The sequence below is a fragment of the Drosophila sulfurigaster genome, chromosome 3, assembly GCF_023558435.1.
Source record: "Drosophila sulfurigaster albostrigata strain 15112-1811.04 chromosome 3, ASM2355843v2, whole genome shotgun sequence".
Classification (NCBI taxonomy): domain Eukaryota; kingdom Metazoa; phylum Arthropoda; class Insecta; order Diptera; family Drosophilidae; genus Drosophila; species Drosophila sulfurigaster.
In genome coordinates, this window is record NC_084883.1 from 50817146 (window position 1) to 50831236 (window position 14091).

General features: G+C 33.8%; 1 protein-coding gene across 1 annotated transcript in view; it reads right to left on the minus strand.

Moving 5' to 3' along the window:
* LOC133839918 (uncharacterized) overlaps positions 1-13157 on the minus strand; it is a 29856-nt gene extending 16699 nt beyond the window's left edge. The window contains exons 1-2 of the mRNA XM_062271564.1: positions 12717-13157; positions 1214-1964 (exon numbers count right to left, since the gene is read on the minus strand). Of these exons, the coding sequence (XP_062127548.1) occupies positions 1214-1950 (737 nt within the window). The 5' untranslated portion in view covers positions 1951-1964; positions 12717-13157. The remainder of the gene's footprint in view (positions 1-1213; positions 1965-12716) is intronic.
* Between the last annotated feature and the right edge of the window lie 934 nt (positions 13158-14091).

A 14091-nucleotide genomic window follows, 5' to 3' on the forward strand; every position in this document is an offset into this window, starting at 1 on the left:
GTTATTTTTTTTTATTTACTTAACAGTTATGTTAAAAAAAAGTTCAAAATGCTTATTTTCCTATCTAAGATTTGGTCAATATTTAATGTATTCAAAGTTAAATTTGGATATGTTTATTTAACCTTTTTATTTTACTAAAATTTATAATAAAAAATTTGCAAAACCAGAGTTATAATATAGAGTCCATTCTCTTTTTCTTATCAGTCATATTTGTTTTTAAATCAGTTTTAATATAATGAAAAAATATATTTTTTTTTCGTGTTATTCCTGTCACGTTTTCATTTGCTTTTAACTTTAATCATTTGTTTTTTTTTTCATCGTATAGATATTATAAAAGCCAATAAATAACTGCTGCCTTAACCGCAATATTTATAATTATAATTGTCTATACTAAATTTGATTTTATAATAAAACTATCTTTATATATTCATATATACTTTATTTATTTAAGAATCCCTAATACTAAAAACTAATATTACTATCTGTATTTTGCTACCATATTGTTGTGATCTAATACTACTCTAATATTTTTAAATAATATATATAATATTAAGAATCCTTAATACTAAAAACTAATATTACTATCTGTATTTTGCTACCATATTGTTGTGATCTAATACTACTCTAATATTTGAATTTACTGCCTCATTGTAAGCATCTAATGCTTCTCAAATATTTGTATTTACTATCTGATTGTATACCCGTTAATACTCTTATAATATTTGCCTTTGCTTCGTGTCACGTCTGATGAGACGTGACGAGTGCAACGACACGAGGGCAGCTCAGATTTGTATCAATCATAGAGGCTCGTTTTCGCTTGCAATTAGCAGCACTGCCCACTGGCGGCTGTCGGGTTAGTTGAATCACATGGAAATGTTGGGGCTGTTGTCTTGCAATGACATTGAAACTGAAACTGAAGCTCAAGCTGCCCAGCTGAGACTCGAAGCATGTCATAATATTTAAATAATTTATGGCCGATAAGATAAGTTGCTGATGCTGATGCTGTTGCTGTTGCGTTGCACTCGTGCAAAGGTAAACTAGCGCCGACAGCTTTGGGGCAATTTATGGCTGCCATAGCCTTGACTCTTCGCCCCACTGATAAATGCAATTGGACACGCCCCGCGGTAAGAAAACAAATCACGCATACGCCCTGATGCCCAAACAAAATGTAAATGAAAATGAAAATGAAAATAAAAGAGAATTATCAACTTACCGCTCCATCTCCTTGGCATCAGTGGGATAATTGCGACCAATTGTGTTCGTCTCAATGGGATCCTCGCTGGGACTCGAAGTGCTCGGCGCTGATGTTGTGAAGCTGTAGCCACGACGCGCTGGCACCAAAGGCGGCACCGTGCCCATGCCCAGATTGGGTGAGCGACGATTGAGATTCGGCGGCGGCGCTGCTGTGGTCAGCGGTGGCACATACTCGTAGCCCCGCCCACGCCCCGTGACGCCAATGAACTCCACATCCTGGGTGTTGTCCTCGCCCTTGCCCGCATGCTGTGGCACAGGCGGTGGCGGTGGTCCAAACGTATTCGTGTAGATGTTGTAGGTGTTGTAGTCCCATTCGGAGGGTCGAGCAGCAACCGATGCTCCTTGATGTTGATGGAGGCGACGTGTTAGCACCTTGTTGTAGGGATTGTGCGGCTGATGGAGGCGACGCAATCGTGTGGTTGCCACATTGGCACGCGGTGTCATCGGTGGCATTGTCGCGCCCGGCAGCAACTCCACCTCGGACTTGACGTTGTGATGTTGCAACTTGCGATGACGATGCTGTCGATGCACGCGATGGCCATGCAAGCGTGTTGTCGCATTGTGATTGCTGCTGCTGCTGCTGTTGGTAATGTTGTGACTTGGGCTACCTGTTGCTGCCGTTGTTGTGGCCAGCAGCAACACTGTGCCGCACAGCAACAGCAACATCGTGCCGCACATTGAACTGCACTGCGTCATTGTGTCCACTTGAACTGCAAGAAAAGAACAGGAATATCTTTATTAAGTGACGAATCCAAGTACGCGCCAAGCACTTCACTGCCATTCACTTTCGAACCGTAAACTCATTCAAATTCCTAGTCACTCAAGCAACGCCTCGCTTCATGTAATGTAAGCAACAACACGGATCAAAAGTCGCTTTCTGTCTCTTCTCTCTCTGCTGTGTCCTCTCTCGCCTCATTAACAATTCCTTTGTCTCACTGCGCCGACCTGTCCATCAACACACAACCCAACACAACACAAGCCCCCAAGACCTCAAACACACACAGCCCTCAGCTTGTGTACTTGTATAATTTAAAGGTACGAGTTGGAGGTGGAAGAAAACAACAAAAATATATTAATAAAAAAAGAATGCCTAAAGTGGAACTTCAATGGAACGCACGCTGAGTGTTATTTTAAGCACTTGGAGTTGGCTCCAAACAGACCAAATGAATTCGTGTGGATAGAATACGTAAATATCAACAATGCTTATAAAGTCTGCAGCTGAAGAATAGCCATTGCAAATAGAGTTGGTAATGTAAATAGTGATACAAACTTCAATGAAGACATGAATTGATGCTGCATTAGTGAGAATAATATTTACAAAAAGGACTTTAGACTACAATAAAGTCGTTGATTAACAATGAATAGGGATAATTTTGCGAGCAATATTGACCAAAGAGATAATATTGTAGAGAATAAGACAAATAATAATGTAAACAGCAATGAAGACATGCATTAGTAATGTTAATGAGTACAACTATGAATGGGCAAATTTATTGTTAAATTTATGTTATAAATGTAAGTAAGCTAAGTTATTAAGATAAATAACTAATAGACAAATCAATGCAAACAGTAATGCAAGTAGTAATGTAAACAGTAATAGAAATAGTAATGAAGATAGTTATGTAACTGTAATGTAATGTTAAATTAATGCAAGTAAGAAAACAAATAGTAATGTATAAATTAATTCAAATAGAAACGCACATACCACTGTAAATACTAATGCAAATAGTAATGTAAACAGTGATGCATATATTAATGAACATGGTAATTTAAATAGTGATGCAAATAGTAATGAAAATGGTAATGAAAGTGGGTATAGAACTACTACTGTAAACACTAATACAAAGAGAAATGATAATGGTAATGAGAACAATAATGCAAATATCAATGAAAATGATAATGACAATGCTAATGAAAACAGCAATGCATGTAGTAATGGAAACAGTAATGTAAATAGTAATAAGAACATGCAATATAGGTAATAATGTAAACAGTAATGTAAATAGTGGCAATATAGGTAGTGATGCGAACAATAATGTAAGTGGTAATGCAAATATAAATGCAAACAGTAATGTAAACACTAATGATCAAATTGGTGAAATAAGCACGATCGGAAACTGTATTCAATATACTATTGTATAAATATTTTAAAGGGTATTATTAATGAGAAATAGTTAAGTAAAAAATTTGCACATTGTAATAATATTAATGAAAATTGCCATGAAAGAAGTAAAAACTAAAATGAATTGTTTTCCAAAAGTTTACTGTAATATGAACAAGAATTTAAACTACAAATAGCAATAAAGAATTTAATACAATAAAAATAAAGTAAACTGGAAGCTGCGACTAAGAGAATATCAGGAAAGGAATGCCTTGAAAAAATCACAAAAAAGTTCTCATTGTAGTTTCGTGAGTTGTCATCTTTTCATTCATCAAAAGTCGCGAAATCAATGAAGCTTTTAGTTATTGTCGTATGTGATCGATATACGCTATTGAAATGCTTTAAAAGGGCATCACACACATTTTGGCTGAGAATGTGAACGTGATAAAGAACAACGAAACGAAAAGTTCTCAAAAACTGAACCTGAAGTCACAATGGTTTTCATGGTCGAGTGGCAGCACTTCACACATCTCAGATACACTCGCATTATTCCCAGAGAGTGGGGAACAAAGGCAATTTGTACAACATGACGTTGCCGGTGATTGTCAATGTTGTTGTTGCTGTTGTTGTTATCGTTTGTTGTTGCTTAAATCATAAAATACAATTAAGCTAAATAAAACAACAAAAGTAACGCGTTAACAGTTAACTGAACCGGCTGCTGCCAAAAAAAACAGCGATGATGTACATATATAAACTGACCTGAAATGAAGTGAACCCAAGCCGGAAGTGTGCTTTGTTTGTGCTTTAATGCATTGCGTAGTATCCTATATAGTATATAAGCAATGCGCTTTTGTGATATTTATCAAAATTTCACACTGTTGGCACATCGTTTGTCAACACGCTTCAGTTCCCCCCCATTGGGAAGTGAGATCAATTATTGCAATTGCTCAGTGAGCTTATTAATATTCATTGCCTTGACTCGCTGCCATTAAATGGAATTTACTGAAGCAGCTCATTAAACCTAAAAAAAAAAAGTTGGCCTAACATGTGTTTGCTCTCCACGCTGCTCCAATTACAACATAATTGAAAAATTCGACAAAATAATAAAAAAAAAGAAGAAAGAGAGAATTAAAAACGCGCTCAACGTGATTACCAATTGCTGTGGCTAATTAAAATTGAGTCTCAGAAATTAATAAAACCCATAAGAGAAAAAAGAGAATGGCATCAGCATATGTTGCAATGGGAACTTGATTTGAGGAAGCAACGCATAAGTTTTGGACTCATCATCAGGTGCGGCCTTTAAGCCGCTTAGTAAGTGAAACCCCACGGAAAAAAAGGCCAAAGGCTTGTGCAGTTGTCCGACTATCCGGATGTCTGTCAGTCTGCCCAAAGTTTCGACCAATGTCAGAAGACAGCCGCAGCCCCCACAGGCGCAGTCAGAGCTCAGTTGTCATAACCACAGATGCCACTTCCACGAAATGCAAAAAAAAAAAAAAAAGGTTTTTGGGGCGCCTCTTAATCAAAAGTGCAGACGGAAAAAAAGCGAAACAAAATAAAGTTCGCCAAAGCGAAAACAAGAAATATACATTTGATACGTTTTCCATTGAAATCTTAGCCAAATCTAAGTTCAAAGCTGCGTTGACAACAACAACAACGACAACAACAAGAAAAAAGTCTCTCTCGTCGTCGTTCGCCTTGACCTTGTCGCGCTGCCAAAAATGGTCAGCGCAAAGATAAATCAAATGTCCGAAAGTCAGCCCACAGGCAAAAGTTGAAGGAAACTCGAAAAATTTGTGTGTGGCTAATATTTTGATATATTTCTAATTAATAGCCCAGCATTTATAAATTCAAAATACTACCTGAAAACACGGTGGCAGCTTTAGCTGGAATTTATGCATAAATTCACTCGACATATTCTATTCCCGGGGAATGAGGAAATTAGTAGTGTGGTGTGTGTGTGTGTGTTAAATGTTATTGATCTGTTTTCCCAGCACATAAATCACATGCTAAATACTCCATGGCACTGCCGATAGAGGCGTGGACAGACTCTCAGTTTTTCATTCCACAGCAAACATAGACAGCCACAGTCTCAGCCTCAAGCCACAACATGAAAATGTCAACTTTATTTTTGTCAAACTGACACACACATGCAGACAACAGAAGCTGTGGGTGTCCCTGCTTCTGTATGAGTGTCTGTGTGTGTGTGTGACTGTGGCTGACCCAGACATGAGCTATGGCCAATGAATCACAAGAGATGCGAGAAGCAGACGAGATATAAGCTATAAGTACATATAACCACATAAGACAAAATACACAGCAACAGTGGACAATCGCTAAAAATAACTTTAAAGTAAAAAATGAACTAAAATTTAGAATTCGTCAGTGAAGTAAATTTACAGAAAAAAAACATTTCATATAGGGTTAAGTTATATTAAAATTTAAAGCAAATATAATTTATGAAAACAATATTTCCTATAGGGTTAAACTATATTCAAATTTAATGCAAATTCACATTTTTCAAACGAAGAAATACAAATTTTTCACATAGGAAATATTTTAAATAAACTTGAGTTTAAAAATATAGTTAAAATTTGGAAATTGTAAAAAAAGAAAAGAAAGAATTGTAAAAAAAGAAAAATATATTTCAAATCGGCAAAGGATTTTTTATTTTAAAATAAGACATAATTTATTTAAGAGTAGTCAAAATATTATGCAAAGTGTGAATTCACAAATTATATGAAATATTTGACAAATTTTAGTATTTAATTCAATGAAAATTTTACTTCAAATTCCAAATAAATTTAAGTGAATCAGTAAATCAGTATCATTGAATTTTTGTGTATTCAAAATATCTTTAATAAAGATAATTATTTTAGAACTTAACTCTAATGTAAAATTTATCAAACTCTTTACTTTTGTTCAACGTAAATCTGATGAAGAGGAGAAAATATAATTTCAAATTAAATAATTTCAATAGAATACAAAATATCTAAAATAAAGTAAAGATTTGTCAATTTAAATTATATATTATTATTATTATAAATTCTTTTGTACGCAAAATAACTCTAATATATCTATATATATATATTATATATAATTTTATAATTTTTATATGTCACATAATCTCTTTGTATGTAAAATATTTCATAAAATTAAAGATTTCAACCAACGAAGAATGTTTAAAGATAAGTTCAAGCAAACAAAAATTCAAATTTAACTTTTAATACTTCAAATTCTGAAAATCTCTTGAGTAATGTCGTAAAGATTAAATATAAACTCAAGTATTACGTCAAGAACATTTGCAACTTCAATTAATTGCCTTGTATTTAATTGTCATGCGAATTTATGTCTCTTAAGTCATTTGGACTGAAATAACTACAAAAAAAACAAGAACTCACTCCACAACTGAAGTGATCCATATGTTTCCCATGCTCTGGGTAACACATCACAATTTGTACAATGTGCACTTCCTGTTCAGTGTAGCGCATGTTTACTGTAGCTGGCATGCTTTGTGTATGTCCATAGATACATTTCTATGACAGTCTCTCTCCCCAGTTGGTACATTTTAGAGATCTGCCATGAAATGTTCCGGGAACACGCCGTAGTCATTTTATTAATAAAACTTTTGCATTTCTTCATTAATCATTTGAGTTGGCGGGGCAAAAGAAGTGGAAACAAGAAGGAGGAGGAGGAGGAGGAGGCAGAGGAGGAGGAGCAAAAGGAATGACTAAAAAAATGCTGCACAACTTATGGCAATTGCTTAATTATTGTGGGCATTATATTAGACATTTAAGCAGAGATTTTTTTTTTAGCGAGTGCTTAACCTGTTTAAGCACACACACAGATAAGAATACATATGCATATGTGTTGGTGTTTGTTGGTATTTTTCATCGTTTGGTTGCCGTAATTTAAAGTAACAGCTCCTCAGCGTGTCCATTTAAATGTTAATTAAATGCTTGGTTGCCTTTCCCTCAGTCAAGTCTTTTGCCTCTTTTAATTTTTTCGTTATTTTTTTCTCATTTTTAGTGTGTGTGTGTGTGTGTGCTTTTTGTGCAATTCAAACAGCTGCGTTTTTATTTATGTTTTGTGTAATCGCAGCAACAAACGGCAACAACAACAGAAACTCTTTTAACATGCTGGCAACACGGCGCGCCTCAAGTTCTTATAAAGAGATAAACTAAGAGCTTAACGCCGCCTGCCAACAACCAACAAAAGCAACAACAACAACGCGAAGTGACTACAACAAATTTGTTTGGCAATTTACGCACAACAAATTGGGAATTGGAAATTGGGAATTCTTTTGGTATGTTCGGAAATTTCCAAAACTTCAACGCTTCATCGGAGATGAACTGTTAAATGTTTTAGATCTCTTCAAATGGTTCCATCATTACAATTCATTCACTCACCTATCAGACACTTTTTTTTGTGAGCTTCGCTGACCACCCAGCGTATGGCCAGGAAAATTCTTGCTGCGTTTCTCGATAGCAAATTGAACTCAATTTGTTATTGTTGTTTTTGTTTTTGTTTAGCGGTGAGTTCAATAACCCGTCCAAAAAAAAAAACATAAAAACCAAAAAATACGAAAAACAGCAGCGGATCGTCAGGAATTGTTGTGCTATATCTTATCTGACAGATCATCAAATATGTGCCTTATGGTCTGACTGCATATTACTCAACTTTGTTGCTCTTCATGCTGTTGTTGTTGCTCTGCTCTTCTGACAGCATTTTGTCAGCTTTCTCACGTTCACATTCCATTCCAGGGGGAAGGGAATGAAGGATCGAAAATTTGTGCCAATTACAAAGTTAATTCGTTAATTTCATTGCCAACAATTTGTTTAGCTTAATAAATTTAACACATATATTTTTAAAGTATTGTACTTATTTTTTTGGTATTTAAATTGAACTCATAAATTTTTAAATGATTCTAATTATGATTTTAAGGTGAGAAAAATAAGATAAGAAAGCAGAAAAATGAAGTATAGTATAAAAGTATTATTTAAATAAAATACCAAATTAAGTTGACATAATATTATTTCATGATATATTCACTTTGACAAATAATAATAATAATAATAATTTCAAAGGTTTTTAAATTTTTGTCTGCTCAGAAATTCAGCATTAAGAAATTTAAAATAAACCTTCGAAATATTATTTAAATTAACTAAGAAATTAATGAGTCGAGCCTTAGATTTAAGTATTGAAGTGTTATTTGAATAAAGTAGGAAATAAAATGTTTGGAAATTTAATATAGTAAAATAGAATATAATTTTAATGGGCTCTCATAAATTTGCAAGACTCTAAAGATAAATTAAATCATGTTTTTTTAGGTAATACGAATATTTTCAAAGATTTCCATTTATTTATTTAATTTTTTGGTATATAAATTTCAGACATATTTTTCATAAATTCCATTTATTTCTAGACGGATTCAAATGGATCATATATATTTCATTTATTTGTTTAATTCATTTTTTTTATATATTTAAATGAATACATTCATATTTTAAATATTTCCATTCATTTTTCAAATATTTAAATTGAATACGTACATATATAGTTAAGTTATTCAATTTTGTTTCCCAATTCATTTTATGCAAATTCATTGAGCATTCGTAGCTCGTTAACGTCTGAGTTTTGTATATTTTATTTTATTTATTTAATTTCTTTGCTATGTATATGTTGAATTACATTTTTTATTGCTTTTTCTGCAAGATCAACAAACTGGCATTTGTAGGAAGAGCAAAGAAAAAAAGGGGGCCTGATATTTTGTTTACACTTTACTTTCTCAGTCCAATTAAAGGAATGTGTTTCAAGTCTTGCGCCTTGTGTTTTCTCAAAGTCAAAAGAAAACTATGCGCAAAACATGCCGCAATCCTCCGACAGTTTGACATTTTGGCACCCCAACTACAATAACAACAACAAAACACAACAACAATAACAGCCAATAAATAAGCAACATTAAAAATGAGAAAAGCAAAAAAAAAAAAAACATAACAACTCGACATCAACTCAAACTCAACAAGTTCAACTTCAAAAGTCCAGTTGAATAACAATTGCAAAGAGCAAAAAAAAAAGAAGTCGCAAAAAAGGTGTAAAAAAGGCCAGAAAAAGCAGCTGACGAAGTTTTAATACTCTTATTGAATGCTGTCATAAAATAAAATATTTGTTGGCAAACTAATTAAATATTGTAGTGCAGTAAGTGGCAAAAATGTTGTAAAATAAAAATTTGCCATAAAAAGTATTGCTTCATTGAACACATAAGAATGTGGGGAAACATTTTTGGAGGGGTCAAAAGAGGAAGTCGACTAAATAATATGCAGTAATTTGGCAGTATAATTTTATGTCAGTTCTTTAAACTTGATAATTATTTTTGTAAGTATGCACTGAATATAAATTTTGTCAACAATTTTCTCAAACCAAATAATTAAATTAAAATTCGCAATATCGGTTGTAAATAAAGAATATATTGATAATTCTCTAGCGAAAATTTAAGGTGAAAAAAAAAAACAGATACCAAAAAATTTAGTAAAGATGAAATTTATAGCTCTTGATTGGCACTTCAATTAGAGCTAAGAATGATTTTGGAATACTTTTTCTGTTTTAACATTATAGCAAAAATGGTAAAATTCGATCGCAATGATCGAATTTATATACATATTTTATCGTAAAGAGAAAAAGTATAAATATAACTCAGAGCTATAAGAAAAACATTTACTTTTGCTTTAAGTTGTGTCACTTTATTTCTTCAATGTAAAATAGTGACAAATTCCGCTAGAGAATTTTACACATATTAAATAGAACCCCTAAGTGATTGGGTTAACTTTCATTATCTTTATCTTTATCTGTTATAGTACATATTATTTCAACCTTTTCGGGATCAATGTTGCCTATAAGAAGAATTGTCGTTACTGTAAAGAAATGTGGAATCTTTTAAATCTTCTTAGTATTAAATTGTTGTCTATTAGACAATTTCTTAAAATTTAATTCAGAAACCCTTCAACACTGCGATCTCCAGCTGCTAGCTTACACACTTTACCACAAATCGAAAGTATCTTCAGCAAGTTGAGCTACCAAGTTGAGCTACCAAGTATTTTGTAGACGCTGCCTTGTCCAAGTCTTTTTTGCTAATTGCATTGCAGCTGTAAAAGGGGCGTTGAGTACACCACGCCCACGCATTGCCCATTACAGTTTGCAGTCCGAGTTCGAATTCGAGTTGAAGTCACAGACTGCAACTGCAACTGCAACTGCGACTCCGTTGTGGACGGAGTCTTTGTCTGACTCTCTGGGTCAGACTCTGTTACAGACAAAAGACATAAACCCCCATTTTACCGTTAGCTGCGTTATTCATGCAAATGACTTTGGTTAATTAGAAAAACAGAGAAACACAACAAAAACAAAAGCTGAGCAGCAGCAAAAAAAAAACTGAACAAGAAAACAAGAAAAACTGAAAAAACAACACAAGAAATATTGAGAATTATGGCTCAGGCGAACATAACATGCGCCTTAACCCAGAGCATTATTTACCATGGGCATCTACATCTACATACACACACACCACACATACACACTGACAATACACACACAATGCACACACTCAACACACTCAACACACACATCCCACACATGCACTCGTAAATTTTGTAATTTGCGCAAATCATAATAATAATAACTTTTTTATTGTTGCTACAATTTGCGATTCTAAAAATTAGGCACGATCTATTTACAACGATCGTGACAATGTTTGAATTCTATCTGCATATGGTAAACAAAAATGTAGGATTTATGCATTTTTTACACATTATTAGATTGGATTGAATATGTCACACTTAATCATTTCCTTACTCGTCATTAACAATACGATGACACTGCAATAATTAAACAGACTACAATGAATTTCGTTTTTATAGCTCAAGTTTTACAAGAAAATTGTCCTAAAGAAGAATTGAAGAAATATATTAAAATGTGCTAACATAATTCTTTATTAATATTTTATATTTAAATATTCTTCAATAATTCATCAATTTCAATTTAATTATTTCATTTTGGCATGAAATTATTCTTACATAGTAAAAGAAATATTTATTAAATCACTTATATACTTGACAACATCAAATTACATATTTGGATTCTTATTAAAATAAAGTACTAAATCTGTTTGCTGAAACACTAATTTTTATTTAAGCTAAGACAATACTTTAGTTAAATTATAAATGTATAGTTGACAACAGTTATCTTAAACAATTTAATTATATTTCAATTTCAAATTCTTTAAATAGCTAAAGAGGCAAATGTATATTAAAGTAGTTTTCAAATTAAATGAGAATATAAGTTGAGACAATGTTTATTATAAGAAAACTTAATTTGACGATAAATGTAATTAATAAAGCTCTGAGAAAATTTCATAACAATGTATGGAAGTATAATTTAAATGCAGTCAGAGATAAAGTTTAGACAAATTGTACATAAATTTAACGAGAAACAAATAAAATCTAGCGATGAGGGAATTTTTAAGTGCAGTCAGAAATCAAGTTGACATTTTTTTATGACAAATTAATGTAGACAAATTAAACATAAGTTATTCGTTCAACAGAAAAACCTATTCTAATTTATATTGTCTTTAACGAAGGAAATTGAAATTTACGTATTAAAGAATTATATACAGAAAACAAGAACATGCTAAAGTAAAGAATAAAATCTTGAATCAAGATTATATGATGTCGAAATTGAACAAACATGGCTTAACTCCAGATCAAAATTCTACAAAAAATCTAGATTGCCAATCTTTAAATTGAAGATTATATTAATGTTTCAAGAATGCAAAAATCTCCATATTGTTTTTCAACATGAAATTCTTATTCCAAGTTTTTTCTGTTTAAGGATCGACAAAATCTTAAACTAAGATTAGAAATCTACTTTCCAATCTAGATGAAGTTGGCATAATATTTGATAATGACAAATTAAACCAAAGATTTATCGGCTTTCATAAATTGTTGAACAAATTTGCACATTTGCAACACAATAATGAATTGCGAATCAGAAAAACAAAAGAGGAAAGTCATTCAAAAAGATTCTTCACATTAGCAGCTAACAAAGAGATTTTGCTAGCTAACTGACCCGAAAAGTGCAGCGTATTCGAAGGCTAACTCATAACAAGATTAGCACATGCAAATGCGTTGTCCACCGTTGTGTGTATGTTTCATATGCGTTTTTGAGCAAGATGAATGTACTCATTGAGCAAACGGGTGTATTCAGGCGACACACACTAGGAAGTATTGCATGTCAGTTGGCATACGCTCAATACATAACATAAATAATTACTTACAGTTAATTATAATTAGCATTAACATAGCATTTTACTTACGCGTTGTTGTTGTTATTATTGTTGTTGTTGGTTAAGCTCTCTCAAGGCTGGAGGATTGTCCGATTTTTAAATGTAGTATTTATAAATGTGTCGTAAATCAAAAATGCATCAATAATTATGTCAAATTATTGCAATCACAAAACAATAAATTGGTAATAAATTCTTCACGCTGACATTAAACAGATAAGCGGCAAAATGCTGATCTTCATTTAATTTATATATTTAAAGAACATTCCGTGAAAGAAGGAGATTAAAGCTGCTTCCGTATGCCAAAAATAATACTTGATTATTATTGCAAATAAAACACCGATCACTGATCACGTATACGACGTGTATATTGTGTGATATTTGATCTAGACCACAATAAAAATTGATTGAATTTTTTTTTGGCCACGGCGGAGCTAAACCAACTGATCGCTTAGAAGTCCCGAGACGAACTAAAAGCAAAGCCGAAATAAACGACGCGTCGCAACGCAACCGCAACCGAAACAGAAACCGAAAGTCCAAGTCCAGTCCAGATGATCGTGTTGCGATCGGTTGTGTTTTTTTTTTCTTTCAGCTTCGTTTGTTTGCTGTTCGCTGGCGTTCGTAGAACAAGTTCGCTTTCTTTGTTCGAAGCGAACTGGGAAGTGGGCAGACAATATTGTTGTTGCCTTCAACGTTGGCCATTGATCGGGGGAGCATTGCAACTGCAACCAAAGACCTCAGAGGTTGCTGCTGACGTTGCAGCTGTTTTTTGTGTGTCTCTCTGTTGTGTGTGTGTTTGACGCTGCGCCCCCGCAAGGCACATGGCTTGAGGCAAGTTGCTGCGGTTTATGCTTTTTATGGCCCTGGTTTCTGCATTTTGCTGGCGAGTTGTTAAGTTAAATATTTGCGCTTGGCTAGGCAGGCCAATGGGCTCGGCTCGTCTCGTCTCTTGGCTCGTCTCGACTGATCTTTCACAGCGATGTGCCACCGCAAAAGAACTTGTTTGCGTGCCCTTGCCCAATTGTGGATGCTGGATGCTGTCACCATAAGCGCTACCTGTTCCCCTCTCTTTTAGCCTCCTCTCCCGTCTCCGGGTGTATCTCCTGCTTCTTCTCTGGAATGGCGCAAATGTCAAAAGGATTTGCGTTTGCTGTTTGCACAAACTGGTTGCCGACAGTCCGGACTGCGGAGTGAACAGCTCATAAATCTCTCATGATGTGCCAAGACATTTGGCAGCTTTTCGTTAACAGCACTCAACAAAAGGTGCAGCAACAATTTAAACTACAGTTCAATATTTCTTTTTATTGGGCTATTAGCTGCCACTTGTTGAGTGGCGACTCCAATTCGAACACCCACGCGGCAGATGCAATCAAATAAAGCATAAAAGCCGATAACATCGTGCAGAGGC